At 46.5% G+C, this 24776-nt stretch overlaps 1 protein-coding gene and 1 long non-coding RNA gene across 10 annotated transcripts; one reads left to right on the forward strand and one right to left on the reverse strand.

Annotated features, from left to right (window-relative positions):
- Positions 1 to 64: 64 nt before the first annotated feature.
- LOC107054953 lies at positions 65 to 8991 on the forward strand. Its single transcript, XR_001469837.4, has 3 exons — positions 65 to 137; positions 827 to 988; positions 7766 to 8991. It is a non-coding gene; the product is annotated as an uncharacterized LOC107054953 (long non-coding RNA).
- CDS2 (CDP-diacylglycerol synthase (phosphatidate cytidylyltransferase) 2) lies at positions 1916 to 24764 on the reverse strand. Of its 9 annotated transcripts, none has more exons than XM_046903396.1 (16): positions 24652 to 24764; positions 19364 to 19596; positions 18148 to 18353; positions 15531 to 16356; positions 13880 to 14028; positions 12831 to 12927; positions 12597 to 12694; positions 11728 to 11867; positions 11272 to 11330; positions 10451 to 10533; positions 9127 to 9214; positions 8858 to 8926; positions 7984 to 8136; positions 7542 to 7661; positions 6797 to 6900; positions 1916 to 6178 (listed from the first exon to the last, which is right to left on the reverse strand). In XM_046903396.1, the coding sequence occupies exons 6-16, from the start codon at positions 12885 to 12887 to the stop codon at positions 6049 to 6051; spliced, it is 1101 nt and encodes a 366-aa protein (XP_046759352.1). In that variant the 5' UTR covers positions 12888 to 12927; positions 13880 to 14028; positions 15531 to 16356; positions 18148 to 18353; positions 19364 to 19596; positions 24652 to 24764; the 3' UTR covers positions 1916 to 6048. The 9 variants fall into 9 exon arrangements, with proteins under 9 accessions (XP_046759352.1, XP_046759351.1, XP_046759353.1 ...); XM_046903395.1 differs by having other exon boundaries at positions 15531 to 15624; positions 16194 to 18353; XM_046903397.1 differs by lacking the exon at positions 18148 to 18353 and having other exon boundaries at positions 15531 to 15624.
- Between the last annotated feature and the right edge of the window lie 12 nt (positions 24765 to 24776).

Genomic DNA, 24776 nt, shown 5'->3' on the forward strand with positions numbered 1-24776 from the left:
CTGAATTTGGGGAAGTGGGTGAACTCGGTGCAGCAGCAAAGCCCAGCGCAGGGTTTTGGGAAACGCACTGCTCGGCAGCAAAGCAAAGCAACCACAGCTGCAGGATGGTGTCCTTCAACGTCTGAATGCATCCCCAGGTGACAAAAGGGTCATTCCCATAGAGGTACCCCATGGAAAGCGGATGGGGCCCTGGGCAGGCTGAGCTGGTGGGAGGGCAATCAGCCCACAGTAGGAGGTGGGGCTGGGTGGGCTGTAAGGTCCCTTCCAACCCAACCACGCTGTGATTCTATGACTCAAAGGTGGTTTAGGGTTTTTGCACCTGGTTTGCAATAGCGGCACCTGCACAATGGAGCTGCTGCTTGGGGAAAGGCAGAAGGGGACAACGGGGGGCTGCAGCCTCCTGTATGGGGCTCTGTAAGAGGGGGAAGTCGCCCCAAGGAGAAGCAGAACAAGCAGCATGGGGAGAAAGAGGATGCAGCCATCAGTTCTGTGCTGTCACACCCCCATCGGCACACCCGGGGTGCACTGAGCTGCACACAGCCACCATCACAGCCTCAACCCAAGAGGGATTCAGCCTTGAGAAAGGAGATGGAGCCTGGATTTCACAGCCAGATCAGGCAAATTTGGGCTGAACTCCGAGAAATGCATTTGCAGCTGGAGGCAGCTCAGCTTCTGCTGTACCCAGAAAGCCCTAAATGTAGAGCATCGTTTTTTCCTCCTCTTAATATTATCTGTAGAAAGCAATGGGAGCTTAAGGGAGTTGTGAGCTTTGATTGTTTTTTCTTTTTTTTTTTCTCCTCTTTTCAATCTGTTTGCTTTACAAAAGCCTGGTGTGAACAGGATGCTACACTGCACCTCCCTCCCCTCCGGAAAGGAAACAGCACAGCAAGTGCTTCAACCCAAACCCTGTGCTATTCAGCCCAATGCTGCGTGCCTGAGAGCAGCTCACAAACACACACGGAGCCATCCTGCTGCCAGGTCCCATCAGGTACCAACATGCTTTGGGAATGCACATCAGCAGGATTTGGTTTTGTTTGTTTCTCTCTTTCTTTTTTTTTTTTCCTCTCCTTAGGATGTGTTGGGAGCATCAGAAATAGGTTGCATGAGAGCTGCTCACAGCACAGACAGCTCTGGATTCAGGCTTTCCATCCCTGTGGGTATGGAGCACCAGGATGTGCAATGGGAATTGCCACTTTGGGCTGCTCAGTTCAATGAAATCCTGTTAACATGCAAGAGAAGGGAGATTTTAGCCTATTTTCCAAGAGATTTAATACCGAGGGATCTTTCAAGACCTCTCGTTAACACGTGCAGTTGTTCCATATGAATATTGCATGGGGCTGTTCAGCAAATTCCTTTCTATCCATGCAGATCCTTCACAGAAGATGTATCATAGGGCAAGATTTGGGGCTTTAGAGTCGAGTTTGCAGGTTTGCTAGAGAGAAAGGACATATTTTGGTGTTGCTGGAGAACAAATTTGTCTCAGAATATGCAAACAGTGTGACAGGAAGCAAGCTGCTGATGGCATGGTTTAAGTTAGTTGATAAGTCAAACAACAGACCAAATAACAGCAGAGCTAAAAATAGGGTGTTTTACCAGGGTACACATAAAGATTCTGCCCTCCCAACCCAAACGACTCAATAGAGATGGCTGAAATGAAGCAATAATTGATGCTAAGTGGAATTCCAGCATTCCCAGTCAAAGCCTTAGGGCAAAACGAGGGGATGTGCAGCACATGGCAGTGCTTCCTTTAGCCTTTATGGGATGGGGCTGTGATCTGATGGCAGCTCCCACCTCACAGCAAGCTGGGAAGGAGAGCAAGAAATGGGGAATAGGAAAGCTATTGCAGAAGCAGATCAGCCTGTTTTGAGCAGAGCAGGACCTCCCTTAGCAGAGCTGAATAAAACACCACTATAGATAATGGAACTTATATTTATTTAACAGTAACATATAGTATATAAATAGGGTAAATACTTTAAAATATACAATATATCACATTCGGACATCCTGTCAAAGAAAGGCAACTCTACATGGGTAGCTAAAACATGAACTGAAAGAACGATGCACAGAGAAAGAAGCAGATGGAGGAAAGCCCAGGTCAGGTCTGGAGAATAGGAGCATACAACCACTACGGGAGCACAGAATGCAGCTGGGGATGGGTACAGAGGGCAGAACCACGGGAGCCTTCACACGATGCTTTCTGTGAGGCAGAGAGGTCTGGATGGGGTGTAGGGATGGTTCCACAGGGCTCTGCCTTCCTCCTATAGGTCAGAGGAGGAAGAGGAGGAGGAAGGAGGAGGGATGGGGGACATGCATCGCCATCAGAAAGCACCTGGACATCTCTGACACGGGCAGTCCCCAACCTGGCACCAAGTGCTGGCTGATGCTGTGGGATTTGCAGCTTTGTGAGCCACATAAAGACCCCTCCAGGTCAGCGTCAGCAAGCCCCTGAGCCCATCACCTCTAAGACCTAAATAGCACACAGAGGTGGGTACAGGATATAACACCTCACACCACAACTAGGTGTCAATATTTCACTGCGGGTTACACTGAGAATGCAGCCAAGCTGCAAACTCATTCAGCCTACAGCCAGGCTCAGAGAAGCAAATTCCCACCCGAACTCACCCAGTGCTCAACCACACAGCCCATCAATGCTGCAGAGCATTGTTCTGATCCTCTTCACTAGATAACCACCATGGATGCTTGGAGTTCACACTTGCTGCTTTGCTGCCCAAGAGGAGGAACAGCTCCAGCTATGGAGCCCAGAGAGCAAAACTGCAATGCCCAAGCTTGAGTCCTGCAGCTGGAAAACCACGTGAGGATCATGCACTGCCTCACCCAGACATCCCCAGTGTCTATGTGGCCTCCAAAATTACAGTCCTGGCAGCAAGGCTAAGCTCCTGCAAGGCTTAAAGCAGTGAGAAGAGCTGCAGTGTGTGCTGCTGCACATCCCTGTATGAACATTTGGTGCAGCTAACCCTGCTGTTGGCTGAAGGAACTGAAAAGCTAAATCTAACTTGAAACATCATCAGCAAACTAAAGCCATTCCCAGGCAGAAGTGGTGGGGCAACCCCACAAAGTCCTGCCCTAAAACAGCAATGCTGTCACTAGGAGCTGGACAGTACTATCCCCTACACCAGAACCATCCCCTGCACTCCCACCAGTGGTGCAGAAACCAAGTGGGTTTCCCAGCCACAATTGCTTTGCTCACCACTATCATGCAGCCAGACCAGCCTGCAGATCATCTAACCACCCTCCACCTCCCTTATTTCCTCCTCCATTTCCCAAATGCATGCAACAGCCCCATTCAGTTATAACTAAACTTGAATGCACCATTTCCATGTAGCTTTATGCTCCTCCTTTGCACTGCTGGGGAGGAAGGAAGAACAAAGCTGCAAGCTCAGCAGAAAGCCACCCACACGCATCAGTGCTGCTTCTCTCCGAGCACAACACAGCCATCAATGCGGCTGCTTTGCCCTCCAGTGTCCACATGCAGCACTGCACCACGAGGAAGGCCCAAATGCTACTTCAAATCAAAAGCATGCACAAAGGTTTGGGTTTTTTTTGCCCCACTAATTACAACTAAAGAAGGACGGAAGGTTTATAGCAAGATGATCAGAAGACTAGAGACCTGTATGAAAAATGCATGGTTATAAAGAGCAGTACACTTTTGTTATATCTATCAACACTGTAGCTTCTTCTGAGGACAGACTTCGGCCCCAACAGCACAGTATAAGGGATTTTAATAGGTGTTACCATCAGGCAGTGAGAATCCAGGAGAGCACCAGCTTCTCTGACCACAGGGAAAGCTGCTTTTAGGGACTACACAACACCCTGTTGCTTCCACATCTATTCCCAGTTCAAGAGCCCTCACCTGGCCTACCTAAATTCAGATAAATCATAGCAAAATGCAGCCCAAATATCTTCTCTGTGCAAAGCAAGATGGAAGCATTTTAAAGTCTTCCCTCTGCTTTTCTAACGCAGGGCTTGGAACATCCTCCAAGTTGACAAAAAATGAATCCCTGCCTGATTCAGGCTGAATAAGATCAGGCTCCACAACTGATCTGGGAAAGCATTCATGCTGTTGGTGTTAACGAAACACAATCCTGAGCTGATCCCATACGGCAGCCCTGAGCCTTGCCAGAAGATGGCAGCTTTGCCAGCACTGCTGGGGAAATAGTCCTTCCTTCTCCACAGTGCATGCACCTGACCAACACCTGTATTTGCAGTGCAATGGGCACACACTTCTGCCCCACGGCTCCTGTTTAGGGAGATGAAGCAGAATTTACAACACAGAGTTGTACAGAAATAAGAGAGAGATTGGGATTTACACAAGCACGCTCGTGCTCTCCTGTCCACTCTTTGAGGATGAGCAAAAGCAAGAGCAGAATCAGAATCTGGAGCATGAAACAGCTGCAGGTGTTTTACTTCCTGCTGATGCTTTGCTGGTTTGCAGCATGTACAAGTCTCCGTGTGGGGGGAGTGTCTGTGTATAAGGTTTATGACAGCAATCATTTGAGAACAACAATGTACTTCTGTATTATCTTTCCCTGACACTTGCTCCCTGGGTTAAAATAAGGAAAAGTTTCTCTCTCTTGTGCACAAATTATGAGAAAAATCAGTCATCTTCTCCATCAGAACATTGCATAAGATCCAGAATAAGTCGGGGCTATTCTCACTATCTGGTCACAAAAAGAGAAAATAAGTTTTACAATCTTTAGGGCTCCTTAAAATAATTAAAACATACGACAAAATAAAAGAAAATAGATCGATAAAACCTCCAACTCTTAAGTGCAACATATTGATGATGAGATTTAGGAAGCGAAGCAGGACAGAAGCCTGCAGGTAAATGAACCCAGACTGAAATGCAACACAGACCGTAGTAAAACTCAGCAGCACAACATGTAGAACTCAAGTAACAAACAGCTGACAGCCATGATCCCTGAAAGAAAAGTGAAATACCCAGCTGACAGCACCTGTGTGGTGCTGGAGCCCCAATGTGCACGTTTCAGAAACAAAACCAAGTTGGAAACTGCTCTCCAAGGTAGGGAAAATATCCCAGCGTAGGATTTCCAACCATCAAGAAATGGGGGGGAAAAAAAAAGAAAAAGCATGGTTTGATGTTTCCTAAAGGGTATTTCAGTGAGGAAATAGGAACTAAGTTATTTACAAGGTTGTTTTTACTTGGCAGGATTTACTCGATGAAACTTAGATGTTCTTTAAAACCTTTTTACTCAATGTAGTTTTGAAGCAACCCGAACCTCCCACATTCCCACCAGCAGCTCCCAGCTTCTTAATTCCTTACCCTCCACTTAATTTCCAATTTCATAGGTTAAAAAAGATCTTATTAGCCAAAATATCAGCTAGAAGAGGAGAATGTGGGAAGCACTGGCAGAAACAGCAAGTGACAATAGAGACACATGCCCGACTGGGCAGAGGAACTATTGCTGGATTAGTAGAAGGTCCTCTTCCAACTAATTGAGCCTTGTGCTTGCTGTGCAGAATCTCCAAGGGGCTGCACGTAGGCATGTGTGTATGTGACCTTCTAGGAAAATGAACATTCACAGTCACCACTGGAGAAAATTAAGGTCTCCAGAGCTGCCATCACAAACACAGCCTGGCACAGCACCCAGGGGAGCTGTATGGCTTCATCTTCCCCGCTGGCAGAGCTGACTGTATGGACACTACAGTGTGTATTCCCTGCATAAAAGCACTCACAGGAAAAGCTCAGCTCTGCCCACATCTGCATCAGTGATTGGGAACTGACCACAAGGACAGTTGTACCTTCTTACTTCACCCAACTCCTTCCAAGTCTTCAGTCCTTCCCAGCTACAAACTCAGATTTGCTCATTTGAACCAAAGCTATATAAATATATTATATATTAAAAAAAACAAAAAAACAAAAAAAACAACACAAATGCAAACATTTACCAAGAAAGGAAGAAAAGTTACAGTGAAATGAGGCCTTGTTATTGTCTTAAATCAGGCAAGCCAGGAATTTCCGTGGGGAGGCTTGTCTGTTTTCAGTCCTGTTCCAAATCACATGGCTGTCTATGCATCCTCTGAGCCAACTAACACACCCTTGTCAAGCAGGTGTGCTTTTAGCGTGTTGAAGATGTGCAGCTGCTGGTCTGGCCTCAAGGTTAAGAACTGCTGGATCAGTTTGCTTGGGTTAGGACCTCTGAAACACAAAAGCATCGTTACCAGTGAGTCCCAGTGCTCTGGGAACCCAAATGCCTAATCATTCAGCAGTTTTATCCAGGGAATCCAATTTGGAGATGGGGAAACGGATTCAAAAGGGACAGCATGCTGAGCTGTAAACAAACCCAACAACCAAACCTAATCTGTTTCAACAGAGCCTTGGATTTTGTGCTATTGACAGATGCTCCCCCTCTAGAATAAAAACACTCATGTAAATTCAGTTCCTCATCTCCTGTACAGCTTCTGTGCATCTGTGGGCTTTCTTCTATTCTTGAACATCTGCATACTGCAACAGAACTAAAATTTTGCTGCTTGATCAGGTCAGGGGAAACCCTGCTCAAGATTCACAGGAATGCAGAAGGGACATGCAAGAGGACTGGAGTAACAGACCTTAGGAAACTGATTGTGTTTCCAGCTCTACGTGACTGTTTTGGAAGATGCTTCCCTTTTCAAGCTCCTATTCCTTCTCTTTCCTTGTCTTGTACTTTTAGACATTTATCTCACAGGAATATCTACTGTCTCATATTGCAAACCTGTACTGCATGTCACTTGGGTTTGAGTAGGTCCCCAGACTTCACTGAAAAGCAATAATAAATACCTGATAAAGCTTGCAATGTACACGTTCACAAAGGTAGCCATCAGATACTGACAGTCAAAGCGATCCATGATACCTCCATGCCCTGGAATTGTGTTGGCAAAGTCCTGTGCAAAGCAGAAAGGATTACATTAAAGTTCCAGATGTCCATTACCTGTATTTACTTAAGTATACCTATGTGCCACGCTCCTACCCCTTCTCTAATTCTTCCCAGAAGGCAAAAGTTTGACTAAGAAGAAATTCTGCTTGATCTCTCCTCTGGTTCTAAAAGTTTCTCCTTTATGAAGGCCAACAGTGCCTGAGAACATCAAGGCTTAACTCAGATCCGTCACTCAGAGGTCAAGGAAGGCCAATGTTTATCCCTTGCAAATGTGCCCTGCCTTTATCTTAGCTGCACAGAGACTGTTTGTATCTAAAACCAGCCTGCAAGACATCAAGGCAAGCCTCAGACTGCAAAATATCCTGGCTGAGTCATGATGGTTTATTCATCTACCTCCAGTTCTGCACGAAAGCACTGTCTAGAATATTGCAGTTGAAACTTTAAGGTCTCTCCCCACATCCATTTAATAAAACTGAAAAAGAAAAACCCCACCAAACTGAATCATGCCCCGCTGTTCTATTTGTTACTGAACAAACATTCTCTCCCTTCCCAAAGCTCCCAACTTGTCTCCTCGGAGAGACTGTTCAGAGGGGCAGTTACTGTTCAGTCTTTACATTATCTACTGCAAATGACAGTGTGTATCCTCACCTTAATTTTGAAGGCTCTCTTAAATCCACTAGCAAAGAAGCCTCCAAATGGCCCAATAAGGGAGGCAAAAGTAGACAATGCAATGCTGTGGATTTGGAAGGGATACATCCGGACTGTCTTCTGCAAGGGGAAAAAAAAAAAAACACAACATGTCACAGGAGGATTTCCACCTGGAATAACACTGCTCACTTCTTGCCCATTCTTCTCTCTTAACCATGCTCTAGGCCAGCTGCTTTTCAAATGGGTTCATGTCCCACCAGACTTGGAACAGTTGCATTGAATCTTCAGTCCAAATGGAGCACCACTGAATTCCCCCCTTTTTCTGGATGTACCACTATCCCTTGTCATGTTCCTTTGAATACCACCAAAATAAAGCCCTTATCTCTTTTTCTCATGTTCTAATCACAATAAATACGGCCTCAATAAATAGAGAGAGCCCTACCCAGCCCACCACAGACTGCAGCACCAAGGGGATGTTGTACTCCTGTAGCTGGAACAGCTCTGATGGCTCACAGTCCACTGTGAAGCTGTTGGTGTCATTGTTGAACTCCACTGGACAAGTGAAGCACCGGTACCCAGACATCACATAGGACAGCTTCAAAAGGAGAGAAATAAAGATGCAGTAAGAAAAATCATGATTAACATCATCCTGAGCAATGAGGCAGAGGTGCTCTTAAGGGAAAAGGCCACTCAAGGAGACATGGTGAGGAGAGACCTACACTGCCAGCTTCACTAAGAAGATTACTTTCCTGAGAACAGTAATTGGTTGAAGGCAGAGTAAGCATTTCTGTTTAGTAATTGCATCTGTTCAGCAAGCAGTGAACAGAGCCCTTTAGAAACAAATTGAGACAGGTTGCACTATTTGGCTGAGCAGATGGATGCAACCACACACACAGATCGACACAAAACCAGGTAATATTCCAAGAGCACAGAGTTCCCCACACAGCCTTTGAAATAGGCATATATTCAACAGCAGGCCCAGATGCTTTGGCTGGACCCATGTAGAGCATCTGTGGAAATGCTGTAGTCTCTCCCCTTCAAGGTACAAGAGAGAATGTTCAAGGATAACTGAAGAAATGAATGTGTCACAGGGTCTGATGGGGACTAAAAACCTCCTGCAGTGTCCTGCTCCATCAGCAGGATCTCCACACAGTGTAAAACAGAACCAAAGACTAGTTCAAATCCAGGTCAGTAGGAAAAAGGTAAATTTTCTGAGAAGAGCCAGTAGAGCTTAAAGTTTGTGTGCACTTTTTAGCCAAAACTCCGTCACCTTACATAGGGAAGCCAAAGGAATAAGCAGCACGATTGCTACTTACCAGTAACCCAAACAAAACGGTGGCAAAAAACCCTCCAATAAAACCCTCCCAGGTCTTCTTTGGGGACAGCTGCCAGAGGGAGAGAAAGAAGGGGATCGTTACTAACTGTGCACCTATGCTCGCTGCAACACAGACTGGGGCACGCAGCAGGCTTCATTTAGAGGCTTGCTTCAGACCTCTGAAAAGCCACAAAACTGGAGATCATGGAACACAGGATTAAGATCTGAAGAAGCTAAAATGCATCTTTTGTTCACCAAAGAATTACGAACCTTGATTAGTGGGGTGCGGCCAAAGAAGAAGCCAAACATATATGCCATGATGTCATTGCAGATCACACAGGAAATTGGGACAATGAACCTGCATGGGGGAAGAGCAAAACCATTTGAAGTGTCAAATCAGATAACTCCAAGGCTTAACTAAGCAGGCAGCTGCTTCTTAAAACATTTTTGCAGGACTATCACATGAATACCCCCCTATCCAATGCAATCTCACACGTTAGGAGCAATGACTTGAAGCTCTCAGGACAATCTCAAAGGTTACTCCAGTGCTCTGGACTACAGAGCATGTTGTGTACCCAGAACAGATTGTTTTAAGCACATTTTCTTTTGTCACATGTGGCATGCTGTTAGGTAGCTGCCTTCTTTTCCCCCCAGAAAGGCTGCACTTCAGCTCTAAGCAGGCTGCTCACAAAGCACTCTGAGCTGGCTAAGGAGCACACAGGAACATGCAATCTTCATAGCAGTCAGAATTAGTTCCTGGCACTGCTGGTCTGGGGAAGATGGAGACTGAGAGCCCTATCCTGAAAAGGGCTTCCCCTCTGCACAGCAGCTGGAGTAAGCTGGGGAAGGCAGCAGGTTGCAATCTCCTTTCTTTCACACTGATGCTTTTAACATTATGCTGGCAGTGCTGCCCAAAATCAAGTGCTGAGCAGCACTCTCCTGTCCATTTGCAAGATATGGGTGGACAAGAAGGCAATTAAATGGGCCTAGCACTGCCTGAGATGTCCCTGCACCGCAATTTGCAGATGCTTTAATACAGCTCTCTGCACAAAGCAAGTCCTAAGTACCTGAGGAACTGCTCAATATTTTGTTTTTCTATTGTGAACAGGAAGCACTTTGTCCTTGGTCATTTGTTCAGAAAAATAATAATAATAAAAGTTTTTAGCTCAATACATGGTAAGAAGGTTCCAGGAAGACCTTATTATGGCCTAATAGTATATAAAGGGGACTTATAAGAAAGATGGGGAAAAGCTTTTTACCAGGGTTTGTAGTGACGGCACAAGGGGCAACGTTTTTAAACTGAAAAAGGGCAGATTTAAACTGGATGTATGGAAGAAATATTTTACATGAGGATGGTGAGACATCAGAACAGGCTGCCCAGAGAATTTATGGGTGCTTTGTCATTGGAAGCATTCGAGCGTTTGGACAGCATTTTAAGCAACCTAATCTAGGGAAAGATGTCCCTGCCCACAGCAGAGGGGTTGGAACTAGATGATCTTTAAGGGTCCCTTCCAACCCAAATCATTCCATGATTCTGTGATAATCTATACGAGGCTGCAGAAATCAAAGCAACTCAGAACACACAGCAACTCACCATATCATTCCTTCAAACAGGTTGTGAATGATGAGGTGGGACTGGGTAACAACAATTAGCAACGTCACATGGGTCCATCCAAACTGGAAGAGAAGACAGCATGCAGTCCAGCCTGCCTTGAGACACCACTCACACGCACCGCTGGCAGAAATCAGATGCTGTTAGCTACCTCTCAGACTGAGAACAGCTCATGCACATGTGCTAGCATGCACCTTCACCATGAGAAACACCAAGAGGCATGAGGAACAGGGAACAGCCACCCCTAGTGATTTATGGCATATTCTTCAGCTCAAGCCCAGAGCTGACCTTCATTGGGTAGACTTCTGCCAGACCAAGTGCTCTTTAGCCCTTTCCTCTCCCATACATCTCACTCAGCCTTCTGACTAGCTGAGAAGCAAAAGGCTGAAGGATACCCAAGCTGTATTTCTGTGTGCTGATGAAACTGGAAAGCAAAACTAATCACACTGATGGTCAAAAGGAGCAATGTCTTTGACAGCTGGGAAAAGGGGAACATAGCCAGTCAACCCTGGTGGCAAACAACCCTCAACACAAGAGTGAAATAGCCTTCTGCAGTCACCTCAGCTTGCAGGAAGTTTCTTAAGAGCATTCTCCAGTGCAGAGAGAATTCACGACTGGAGGGAAATTTTGTCAGATTATCTCCCCAAATCTACAGTCTGCTCACAGTAACTTTCCTTTGGGGCAGCATTACAGCACACAGCCAGCACAGAAGCATGTATTTATCTACATAACATTTCCAAGCAGCCTATACTATTCATCATTCTGCCTCCAACTGGAGGCAGCCAGCCCCTGTTTAACCATACCATGTAGAACTGGAGGCGATAGTGCTTCTTCACCAGGCTCAAGACAAACATGCAGAAACCTGGTGAGAGACAGAAAAAGAGTGAATGGAGGAAACACTCCTTCAACAGTAAATATTCCCCCCCACCCAACCCCTTCAGACAGCACAGTGCATAGCTCCTTAGGTTTTAATGTTCAGTACAGCATTGCTATCTGGAAGTCACAAAATAATGTTGCCTTCACATTATACTTGTATAGTTAAACATCAAACCTAACTGTCTCATATTGTTTATGGAGTCCTCTTCTACAGAGCCTCATTTAAGGGATTTGTCACCTTGTGGTCAAGTTACAACGTCACTAAGAACAGAAATAATTTGCTACAGATATTGAATTGTATACAATCTCAGGGTAAGAGTAGCTCAAGGAGATTTCAGACTTCCAGCTCAGACAGGTTTGAAAACAGAAAATGTGGTCTCTACCTGTTAAGTAGAGGGCGAAAGAAATGAAGCGGTGGTATTTGCTGAGGATTCGCAGGGGCTCCTCCCTCTGAACCAGGGTGAAGAAATAATCTGTCACAGTCTCACCATAGAAAAAGTAGTTAACACAGAGTAAGAAGTACCTGTGGAGAAGGCAGATGCTTGTTAGCAGTACCCTAAAAGGCTCCTAGAGAAACACTGAAAGTGGCTCTGCATTTCCAAAGTCTTTACGTTGCTTTTATACACTGCTAAGAGCCATCAACCTGCAAGTGACAGGCAGAACTTTAAATGAAGGTGACATTTCTAAACAGTGAGAAATAAACTAGTGGCAGCATAACTCAGCTCCACTCCGCAATGGATATTACCGTTGTATGGTTTTGGCTTTGGCCTTCTGATGCACAAGGACTGCCTGCCTTTAGGTGGCACTCCTCAACAGGCCTCTGTGAACTCCTGCATGCTAAAAGCACCACCCATACACCCTAAAAGCACTGCTGCTCTCTCCCCAGCCTCTCTCTGGCAGCCAGAGCTGCTCAGCACAGTTATGCCTCAGTGTTCAGCTCTGCTTCACAATGACCTACAAACACCCATCCCAGCAACCATGTCTGTATCTTAGTGGTGACTGTCAGTGCTGTCCCTTGCACAAATCATGGGACTCAAACATCCATGCTTCACAAACATTGGGATAAACTTTATCAGCACAAGTTCTATTAAAATAGATCACGATCTAGAGTAAGCTTTTCCCTTACAAGAGCTGCTAACATATTACACTGGTCAACACACAGCTATCCCATGGTCTCTGGTGTGGTGTTACCTGTCTGCAATGAGGTGAAGCTGCACACAAGCACTGGGAGAGCAGTAGTCTCCCTACTCACCAGCTGAGTGTCCTGAACCAGGGCAGGTCATACGAGTGATACACATTATAGCCAATAGTGATAATCTCATGGAAACATTTGATCTGGACACACATCACCTGCACAAAGAGACAGGAGCAAGATGTAACACGTTGAAACACCTCCTTCCTCAAAAATGGAAAAAAACATTCCAAAATAGGAGGCTCTGAGCTGTCAGCCCCAGCAACTTTCTCCCCTACTGCTGTGAACACTTACTATTGTCATTAAGACCATGGGTCCCAAGTAGATGATGATGAAGAAGAAGGTGATCATTGCCAGGGTGAGGATGCCTCTTACCCACCAATTCTTCCATCTAGGTCACAGAGAAGGAAAGAAGTTAGAGAAAGCCAAAACAAAGTGAGGAAGCAGGATAGCACTTCTGTTCTCTGCATGTCATGAAAGCAGGAAACTGAGCCCTGGAAACCCCAGATTTCTTCTTGGTGCTGCAGAGACCTTGTTCTACTGATCAAAGCCTGACTGCAACAGCTGCAAGGCTACAGCTTAGTTCTTAGCAGGATAGATTGAACAACACTAAAGGTAGAAAATATTAGCCAGGCACAGAGTACCTCAAAAGACACTGAAAAAGGCAGGGCAGGGCGTCTGTTCCTGTTCTGCTGCAAGTTTCCCACACTTTAGACAGGCTGGGAATCATTACCAAACCCTGCAGGTTTTTTTTTCCAGAAGCAGCACAGGCTTTGGCATGTTGTACCCTTGCTACTGTCCAACAAATCCTGCCTTGAGCATCTCCCATCCTCAGAGAACACCTGACAGAGATGCTTTTTTCCTGTGCCCCAAAGCAGCCTGCAGAATATATTCCCATCTTCTCAAATCTTGTCCTTATAAGCACATTTTTTCCCTACGCACTCTCATACAAGTAGGTCACACTAGTGGTTAAAAGCCACCACAGCTGTGTGCTGAGAGTGATATCGAAGCTGAACACAATGTCTTCAGCCTCACCAAGGCCTCCCTTCACCTGTCAAGACCAAGAGGCAGCAATGCTGCCCTCCTGCAGCACTCCTCTGCCCCGGTTCCGCACAGAGCAGCCCTGAGCACTGAGCTCTGCTAGCCTTGCTAATGTTACCATCACTTTCTGCTGCCTGTGGCTTCAGGGACGCCTTCCTGTTTGCATGTGAGACAGGGAGAGGGCAGCACTACCAGGAGCTGCTCATTGAATTTCCAGCAGCCATCACCACATTGCCAGGGCGTGGAAAGCCACATGGCAAACGCCCTGGCAGCAAAGCAGAACAATGCTGAGTGAGGGCTACCTTGAGGACAGGTTGGAGAGAGCTCTGTTCAGGACCTCTGGAGTGTCATCTGATGTTGGCACGGGGGGTGATCCCCCAAATTCAGACTTGCTTTCGCTGTCTGACGCAGTCTCTCCATCCAGCTTGTTTTCAGATTCTGATTCCTGCAACTTAAAGAGAGAGAAAAGCTTTACAAGGTACAGTGACAACGATGAATTTGGCCCAGAGGAGGAGCTATGGGTGCCCCATCCCTGGAGGTACCCAAGGCCAGTCTGGATGGAACCCAGGGAAGCTTGAGCTGGTGGGAACAACCAGACCACACCAGGGGTGGGGAGCTGCAAGGTCCCTTCCCATCCCATGATTCTATGAGTGAAGAAACTCAGCAGTCCCCAGGATGCAACACCTACTGCCATTCTGCTTCTGCAAACAGGAGAGGAAGAGGACAGGAAAAGAGTCACCAAAAACACAAACATTACATGTTTTGGGTGATTTCCACGATAGGCTTTACTCTCTGGCATCCTCAGCAGTGACTACAGGAAAGGATCTGTTTCCTCTGAACAGTTAAAAACACTTTGCAGTTGATTGAGAAGCATCTCAAAGTACAGCAAGTGCACGAGGGACACGAGCTTGTTAGCAGGAATTTTTACAAGGTCTCTCAATCCCCAGGCAGATCTCCAAGAATGCAGCATTGCCCAAATTAGACAGAAAGAAAGGCCTCCAAGTAGACAGGCTCAAGGCTTCCAGACAGACTTTGAGTGTTAACTTAATATGTGGGCACTAAAAATAACACCAAGCCCATCCTCAGAAAGCTGAAGAGGAAGAACATAGCTTATCACCCAGGCCCAGCCATCCTCTCTGGCCACAGGAGAAACACGTAGAGGAAAGAGATAGCACCTGCTGTCCCTGCCCCCTGTACTACTGCTCCAGAGCCCAGCTCAAAGTCCTGCATTTGGGGGTAAACAAATAAAGGTGAGGCAAGAAGTTACTGAAGACCAGTGGTAGAAAAAGGACTACAAGCAACCTCACTCTCCCTAGCAGTTTTTCCTCCAGCCCAGCTCAGGAATAGAGGACAGACCCAAACAGGCATGTTTTGCCCCTCATTTCAGCATCCTGCTCCTTGAAGCAAGGAAGGAAAATGCCAATCCCTGGGGAGCAATGAGCAGGTGGAGCCCAGGGCATTTGGCTTCAGAGCTACTTTAAACTCCCAGAAAAAGAGGGGGAAAAGGAGGAAGCCAAGTGTTGGGGGCTCTGCAAACAACACAACTTCATCCTTCTGGAATGCTGCAGCCCTCTGGGCTCCCCTATAGTCAGAAAGCAGAGACCCCACCAAAACAAACACTGGGAGTGGTTTACTGTACCCAAATCGAGAAGGTATTTGTAGTTCACTGGAACAGTGAGACTTGAGTGGCATTTCCCTTAGTTAAGGCAAGAAAGGATAATTGCTTCCCAGCTGTACGGTAGCAGTGGCTGCAGGCCAGGTTCTTAGAACAGACGAGGACAGCTACGTGCTGTCAGATGGAGGCAGCTAAAAATACAATGGTGCTTCCGCAGGCATGTGAAGAGCCAGCACTGCACCCATCACATCCCATGATGCCTCCTCCTCGCTGGGCTCTGCACTTGCTCCTTCCCATTCCCATGGGTTGAGGACAAGGAGGAGAGCTAAAACAAATACCTCCGCCTGCACTCGTGAGGGGGTGAAGAAATACAGCTTGGCTTTAGTTCAGTTTCTCCTCCTGGACTTCTAAGTTACCTTTAGGAATAGGGATCTAGGAAAGAAAAATGAATGTGATTCCATTTAAATGAGTATGGAAGTGTTTAGGTACTTAGAGTAACAGCCATTATCTGTGCAAGCTAAAATCAAAAACCTTAAGTAGAATTTTAGTGCAGTCCAAGTATTTATCAAATTGCACAAGTCAATGGCAATGGGATAAAAGGACTAAATGCTGAAATGAGAATGCAGATCCAAGCCAGCATCCCTGCATCTTATTCCCAAAGCACTAACATTGCAGGGCTAAGTGCAAGGCAGGGAAATTGTTCCTTGTCTGTGGTGCAGAGGATCAAAAGTTTCACAGAGTGCTCAGGGACCAAAAGAAAGGCAAAGAGCATGGATGTCTCTCTCTCTTCCAAGAATAGGAAAGATAAAAGCAACTGCATAGCTCAAGGGACAGAAGAATGGCATGCTGCAAAGAGCCAACTAGCAGCTGTTGGGATGGGCAGAGTGGATCTCTGCCATAGCCCAGATGATAATTTCTTGTACAGACACTGATATTGCAGCTAAATGGGTGTAAACATCACTATCAGATCCACTGATTTGGGTGTAATGCTAAATCCATACCTTGCAGTGTGAAATATTTGGGTTGCAGCTGGACAGTGCATGCATCCCACTTCATCTCCAGCAGTGGGAACTGGAGAGGTTGTGCAACCAACATGCAACACCCGAAGCTGCAACAAACATCGCCACCTTATTTCCAGAGTGTACAAAGAAGGCAGATGAGAGCCTGTCAGTACAAAGGGATGCTGTTAGGATGCAACATTACATGTAGAACTCATTCTTGGTGCCAGTCTTGCTCAATGCAAGCCTGATGGAGCTGGAAGGAAACGTTTCTCCTGGTGGAAGTAATCACCAAAGCAATGGCTAACACACATTTTAACACCACCATTTTGAAAACAACTGAGGAGTGCAGGAAATCAGCTCCTGTCCCTCCTTAGATCCCTCTCAACAGGGTGCTGAGATTATATAGGACATTGTGCCAGATGTAGGCTATGGAAAGGACTCAGTAATTGACACGGTTTTCATGCCTTTTATGCAAATTGTAACCATCAGCCTATCAACCATCACTGTAAGCAGATGAGTGACGTGCTAAATAACTTGTTTAAGGCTGAGTGTGATGCACCATGCCCTGGGCTACTAAATCCAGCTGTGCCATTGCCCTGCTAACACCCTCAGCCTGCTCCCACCACCACCTTGCTCATCAGAAAGCAACACGTTCCACAGAGCGAGCAGGAATGCAACCTGGCACGGACAGCACTGTGTGATGCTCACCAAGGGTTTGCTGGTGAAAATTTAAGTTCATTACAGGGCTGATGCTTCCACAAAGAGGTTGTGACTGCAAGGAGTGGGTCCTGGGCTGTGTTAAGCCACAGATTGCAAACACAGTGTGCAGTAATGCCGGCACAACCAGCGCTTCAGGGAAGCTGTGTCTAATAGATGGTTCCCTGCTACGTTCCTGATGCCTCTTCTGTGCTGTTCTCTCCTATTTCTGCAACTGAAACAAAAGCCTACAGACTTGGAGTGAGTTAACCCAGACATCCTGACATCTCCTTCCGTGACCACTGGACTGTGCTCTCTCCTTGACCCTTCAACAGAGCTCTTTGGTGCAGATCTGCTTGCCCAGCACCACAAACAAGCCCAGCACTCATTCAATTCATCAACTCCAATACTGAAAAGTTCCTTAAGAAACAGAAGAATAAATAATGCAGGAATAAAACGTTTGTGGACAAACGTTTTACCACCCTAAAGACAAGAATCGTGGAGAAGTGAGCTGTCTTAGCTTCCCTTAAACAACTTAACTCCCATAAGCAAGAGATACAAAATTTGTGCTCACATTTCCAAAGGGTTTTCTTGCAGCAGAAGCTGTGAGCACTTTTTTCCCCCCCAAGTATCCGTGACATGATCTCAGTTACCATAGAAACAAGTGAGCTATCTCCCTGCCAAACGTTTTCTGCCCAGTACAGAGATACAGTTCAGTATTCAGTGCTGGTAGATTAAATTAGTTGAAGAAATTCTGTTCTTTGTGCACCTTCCTTGAAGAAAAGCACTGCTTTATTTAGACCTTCTGCCAGGCTAACAAAACACAGTGATGGAAAGTGCCAATACACCATGAAAGAAAAGACTAAAGTTGCTTTTTGAGGCATCCAAATTGACAGCTAGAACAGGGACCAACTTTATTAATGCTTCTGCTGTTCTCATCCACATTTAGAGGACCAAGGCCAACACAATTTGTCTGACGGATACAAATCTAACAGCTTCAGATATGAAAATCTCAGTGTTTTTCAAAAGTGGTTTCATGTCCCATGTCCAGAAAAGCTGCCTGCTCTGCCCTCTCCCCCCCTTTCTCAGTGCTTTATCCACACAGCAGCGCCCATGTCCAACAGCAGATGCCAAAAACCTCCAGCCTAAAGGTGACATCAAGGCAAGGCATCCTCCCATTGCTGCCTGACTAGAGGATATCCTCTTCTAATGGTTTACAACCCCAGAAGGGTGAAACAAGGAGTCTGGAGACCATTACCAGCAGAAGGAAGATGTACACAAGTGCCCGTGCTTGATTTGGACCGAGGTCCCAAGTACAGCCAAGTGGGCACAAAGCATCTCACATCCTGGGCAGGTCCAGGGGAACATGCTTGAATTTCTCACGCTGTGCAGTTGTCCTCAGAGCAATTCAAGTTTCTCGTGTTCCTCCATCAAAATACCCCACCAAGTTGGTGCCTGCTGGATCTTGTCCCAAAAACAAAACAAAACGAAGGTCAGTTTTCATCTATGTTGATATAAGACTCCTTTCCCCATCCCCCCTGAAAAACATACTCCAGTGGAAAGCACGCACAGAAATTAGGGCATGCTTATACACTGAGACCAGTAGCAGATAACATCACAATAAGGGTAAATGTTTGCACAGAGGCTGAAAGAACTAAGAAAACACCCACTGCCATCTCATGTTCCCAAAGCCACTCATTTTATTTTGAACACAAGCATGCTCAGCTTGCCAGTGGGACGTGATCAGAGGTACGCATAGTTTGCATTTAGCAGAACAACTGTCTGACAGAAGAACCTGAGCTCAGTGTCAGCAAATATGATTGATGTAAAGTTGCACATCCCTGTGACTCATCTGGCTAATCCTCTGCCTGGTCCCCAGCTCAGCACACACTCTGGGCTCTGTATATTCCAGGAAATCAAGAAAGGTAAATGCAGCAGGCTTTGTGTCCTTTAGAGAAGCTACTGTACACAAAAGAGCACAAAAATAGGTTGTTAGTTCTGGCATTCCCCCAGAACTTCCTACTGTTAAGAACACAACCTGCCTCCTCCCTTATAACACTTGAAGGGATATTTTGGAGGCTTCAGTGCCGGGTTCTCCTGGCTCTAAGTGACATCTCCCTCCTGTCACGGCATTCATTGAGCCAGCAGCCCTCACCATCCCTGCACAGACAGAAACAAGACAAAAATCTCCCAAGCACCTCTGGGATCCATTGTCTGAAACCAGCTCTGCCCCACCTTGGAGCCACGTCTGCACGCAAACATTTTCATCTGTTATTTGGAAGAGCTGTGAGAAATGAGAGAGAGAACAAACAGCTCTGCACCAACATGTACTCTATTTGCATCAGAAGGTTAGTACAGGAAAAGTCTATTTTTGTCCTCCGAAATGAGAGCCTGCAATGGCTGATGGCTTCTGACCCTCAATTCCTTCAGAGTTAAGCATGTTTTTCCAAAACCTAACCAGAAAAACATCTTACCACTCCAGTTAATTTGCTGCCTGTGATGCCATCTTGTTCCCATTCCTCCATCCATCCTCTATCCATCACTCCTGCTGGCTTTCTTTGAAATAATCAAAGAAAGGACTCAGTCCAGTCTGCTTAAGTGTCATTCCAACAAACTTAAATTAATAGACTTCTGAAGACATGGCTACCAGCATGCAAGAGGGCTGCAACACAACTTGTTCTAAAGGGAAATCATGGTCTTTCTACTCCTGGAAAACACAAACCAGAGAAAATTCACATGAAGGAGATCACCAGCAGGGACACAGACTAACACATTTAGTGCAAAAACTATATTGGTAGGCAGGATAATCAGTTTTCACTCCATATTTCTGCAGATGTGTCCTCGTTGACATAAAGGGAAATGGCAGTGCTCTTTCTGTTAAGAAAGGAAATGTGTATTTGTGTCGTGGTTTGCATGGAAATACTGCACCTTCACAGAAGGTGATTTCCTAAGAGATTTGTCTGCATGTGCTGTCAGCACTGTTCATTAAAAACCAGCAGGAGGATAGAGTGGTTTTCTCAATACTAAATGTACAGTATGCAGTCAGTAGGCAGGGAAGCTGATCTGTTTAGGGAAGGACACAGCCCCTCCAGGAGGGGAAGTACAAGCACCTCATCACAGCTTCCCTCTTTGTCTGAGTGCTGAGCCCTGACCTCAACCTGTAAGCCAAAGACAGCACAATAATCCATCCAAAGCCATGGGTGTGCCACGGGCTCCATCCATTATGCCAAGACACAGCAGGGAATGAAGGCAGACTGCTGGAGCAGTTGAGAAGGAGCTCGGGAAGAAGTTCCCACATCTATGAGAACAGCTCAGCCACCTGCCTGGAGATAACAGAAACTCACCCAATGCTGCTAAGTGAGAGGTGAGCTTTGGAAATGTGGCCCTCTGAGGCAGCCAGAAATAGACCACCTAGCCCTTAGGTAAAGATAGGAACCAGAAGGCAGCTGTGAAGCAGCCAAAGGGCTGAGTAATAATGTTTAACCTCAGTGCTGTGAGTCTCCCTGCTGGCTCAAGCGTGCACACAGCTCCTTGCAGATGGGAAGGATTCATCCAATTCTTCAAGTGACAAACATCTTCCCAGGGGTTAAACTTCTCTGGCATCACTAGGAAGAGGGCTGTTCAGAGGAGAGCAAAAAGAAGTGAAATTGCACCTGAAGGAAATCAAAGGCAGCCTGGAGTTGTTCCACCAGCTCCAGGGCAGGCCAGAAGCTGGCGAAGGTATTTCAATTAACAGCTAGGAGTAATGAGCTCCATTAGGAATGCAATCAGTCCAATTTCTCACTGCCACAATTAACAGTAAGAGATAACAAAGCGCTCCTATTGACAGGCACACATAAAGCTGAGTATCAAACAGCAAGGAAAGCTGAAATATGTTCTCACATCAGACCTGACATTGCTGTCATCTACAAAGAACAAATGAGGTTCATGCTTCAGCAGAAGCCAAAGGGAAGCTCAGTATCAAGTCTAAAATACTAAGAGCTCTTAAAAAAACAAGCCTTTGGGGTGGGTCTTGAGGATACCTTGCAGTTCTACATCCCTTAAGCGTGAACTGTGACAAAGAGAGGTGTCACAGCAGTGATTTCTTAGCTTCAGTGCTTTTGAGAACATTGCCTTTGCTATCACAAACTCACAACAACTCAGGGCTCTCCTGTGACCTGGGAAATAATGGGATTTGAAGCTGTCCGAACCTTCATGGCTCCTGCAACACTTTCTCTCTGCATCCTGCACCCCATCCTGAGCCAAACGGAGCTCCTCCAGCCCTCCCAGCACACAGCCCTCCACCCTCAGCACTGGCATTCCAACACTCAGCATCTTCAGAGCACTTTTGGTCACAAGGGAAAGCTTGCAAAACGCCTAGAAGTGCAAGAATCACGAGGCTTGGGCAGCAGAGCCCATTGCCTTTCGTAACACAATACGGATGTAGGCAGATAAGAAGTCACCTCATCAGTCCACTGCTGGGTTGAGCTATGAAAAAAGAACAAAAGTCTTCTTCGTTGAACTTCTTCCTAAGTATGGAAACCTTTTCCTCTTGCTCCTTGTGGCCTCGTGCCAGCAAAACATTCCTTGCACTCACTGTTCCTACAAGAAATGAGCATCCCTGGCTGCTGTGGGTGGAACACAGTATCCAAACGCTGCTCAGGAAATCCACCTGCATGGATCAGTGCTGCACAGACTGCCTTTTGCAGCTGCCACCCTCTGAAAAGAGGCAGCATTTTCCAGCAAGACACTGACTGCCTGTGACAAAGAGGTGGGTAAACACAACCACAAGTGACGTAAGGGTGTGAGCTGCAGCCCAGATAAGCCTGCCTCTAAATAGCCCTGCCCTCCGCTCCTTCCATGGGAAAGATGTCCGAGATCCTCTCTGGATTTCAGGCAGCCACCACTGTAATGTCCTTGCAAAAAAAAAAGGGAAAAAAAAAGAAATGGGAAAACCTTCTGTTCTCAAGTCACTGCTGAGGAGTGATCTTAGAATGCCATTAGAAAAGCAGAAGTGTTTGGGGCTCCATTCGTGCATCGTGAAACAATTTTCTTTCAAACCTTTGCTATTCAACCTGGAAACTGGAAGATAAAAATGTGATTTAATGGGATGTGCACAACACAGGAGAGAAGGCTTTGACCTCCAGGTTTACATAAAGCATGGGTCTGCCAGGCAAAGGAATGAGTCTACAAAGTGAAAGGGGTTTGTCTAGTAACAAGAAATAGAACTTGTATCAATCATCTCCCAAGAACATCAGTGGCAACAGTTAACAGTATTTGTTTGAGCAAAAAAAAAAGGGGCACCAAGCACAAGTTCCCCTGCTTTTTTAACTAGAGAGATCAGATGGAGTTCACTCATCAAACAGATGTTGCCTTGTTTGCTTTGAGACAAAGACTGTGTGCTGCGCAACAGCCCTACAAAACTGATTTTAAAACATTCTTGTATGATGGTCTCAACTGAAGCAGCACTTTCAGCCACATGCATTGCTCTGTGTCAAAGGGGAGGACAACATCAAAGCTGTGACGCTGTGCAAGGGTTATGGGACCAGAAAGTGAAACCACTCTCCTCCTTTCCGCTAACAAAACGGAGCAAATGAAAACGAGTTGAAAACACAGCTTTCTGAGTCTACCCTTAAAAGCAGCCTTGACATTTACATCTCCTTTTCACTTGTTTCTATCAAGAAGCTGAGAGTCCTTTTCAGCAGATAGGTTTCTGTAGAATACAATATGCAAGGCTGAATTATTTTTTGTGGCAATGCCAACTGAATGACAAAGCAGAAACAGGGATCTCCTCTTCTGACAGCAATACCAGCACTGGGCACACAAGGCACATGAAATTCTGCTGTGTTGGCCTTATATCCATTATTCCCAGCCTCTGCCAGGCATTACCAAGCTCTAAAACTCAAGTTTGATGTCATAGAAGACAAGCCCACCACAGAAGCATACTGCCATAGGAAGTGCAATGCTGTACAGTTTTTCTAATACAGTATTGCTGTTACCAGGTAACCTCCTACCAGGCTTGCTGTAACAGCTGGGGGAAATTCTCTGCCTCCTGCAGCTGCCTGCTATTGTTAAGAGCCATCATGCTCAGCACCTCGGAGGAGCTGCTCTTCACTAGCTGAAAACACCTTTTTTTTCCTCCCTTGCAACTCATTTAAGCTGAGCAGCATGACACAAATATTACCCTCTCTCCTAAGGACACTTCAAGTTATCAACTTCAAGGTAATATTAGAGAAGCCCTTTACGAGGCTCAATGTGTTTAAAAAGCATATTTGCCTGAAGATAACAGGATTGCACTCAAAATAGCAGCCCTCTGACCTTCCTTAGGAACACATCACAAGCAGCTAAAGCAAGATCGCAGCTTGGCTGAGGGAGTTTGTTTGCATACCAGTGAAGCAGCACTGGTACTTGCAGGCTTCTGAGGGACGCCTTCCAACTCCCACTAAAGTTCTGGAATATAAAAGTCCCTGAAGATTTTCTGCTGCAAAGTCAATTCCAAGTGAGACAAATGCACTTATCTAGAGGTTAAGTTTTCCTCTGGGCACAGCAGTGAAATAAGAGTGGTCTTATGGAGATCTGGATGTTGGACAGCTGTATATGAAAGACAAAAAAAAAGGCAAAACTTCAGATCTACACAAAGGAAATCCATTCTTGATGCTGTCTGAGCTCTCCATTCCAATACCCATCCTAAGCACATTGGAACCAGCAAGCTTACTCAAACACAGCTCCCAGCAGGTGTTAACCTGACACTTAAAACAGCACTAAATAGAATATTGAGCAGCATTAAATGTAATGTTTTAATTGAAGAAGAGAGTTTTGCATGACAATTTCACGCTTCTCTGAACACTTTACACATCAGCAGAGGAATTGTATCAACACAGTGCTACTAAAGGCAGGCACTGGGCTGCCCCAAAACACCTGCACTGAACTGGAAGACAGCAAAGAACTAATTTTCCCCCCACTTGTGAACCTGAGGTTATAATCTGCATAGATAAACTTCTTTTGGACTATTTATTCCTCTTGTTCCTCTACACTTGGGTAAGGCACGTGAGTAAAGCAGAGGATCACAGCATGGCTTGGGTTGGAAGAGTCCTTAAAGGTTGTAAAACCGTTGAAATGGTTTGGGTTGGAACTCCCCTTAAAGATCACAGGACTTGGGTTTGGGTTGGAAGGGTACTTAAAGATCAGAGAAACATGGAATGGGTTGAGGAGGTCCTGGAAGATCACACAGCCATGGAACGATGTGAGTTTGAGTTGGAAAGGTCCTTAAAGATCACAGAACCACGGAATCACAACATGGTTGGGCTGGAAGGGACCTGAGAGCCCCCTGCAGTGGGTTGGGTGCCCCCCACCAGCTCAGGCCACTCAGGGCCCCATCCACAGCCTCGGGCACCTCCCAGGATGGGACACCACAGCTCCTCTGGGCGATGTCAAGTCCCGAGCACTGTGTTTGGGGTCGAAGCAGTAGAGACACTACAGGAAAACCATCAGATTTCCCTTTCACGGCCGATCCTCAACAAACCACCACCGTTAAATCCCATTAAACCACTGCTATTTCTGCTGAAGGAGGAGCCCCGCGGGCCCTTCCAGCCCGGGATGCTCTACGAAACGCCGCGCCCCGCCGACTGAGGAACCGCACCGCACCTGAGGAGCTGCACCCGGCCTGGGCCTCTGCTCTCCGGCAGCCGCCTCAGGGGCTCCCGCTCAGCCCCCAGAGCCAAGGCCCAGCCCCACTGCACCCCCATCCCACAGCAGAAGGCTTCGCCCCGCCACCGCTACCCACCTTCTCCTCAGGCTCAGGCTCCCGCTCCCCGCACAGCCGCTGCCGCAGCTCGCTCATCCCGACCCCCACCCGCAGCTCCGCGCCGCTCCGCGCACCGCCGCTGCTGCGCGCCCTCCGCCGCCAGG

This window comes from Gallus gallus, chromosome 22 (genome assembly GCF_016699485.2).
Source record: "Gallus gallus isolate bGalGal1 chromosome 22, bGalGal1.mat.broiler.GRCg7b, whole genome shotgun sequence".
In the NCBI taxonomy this organism is placed as follows: Eukaryota; Metazoa; Chordata; class Aves; order Galliformes; family Phasianidae; genus Gallus; species Gallus gallus.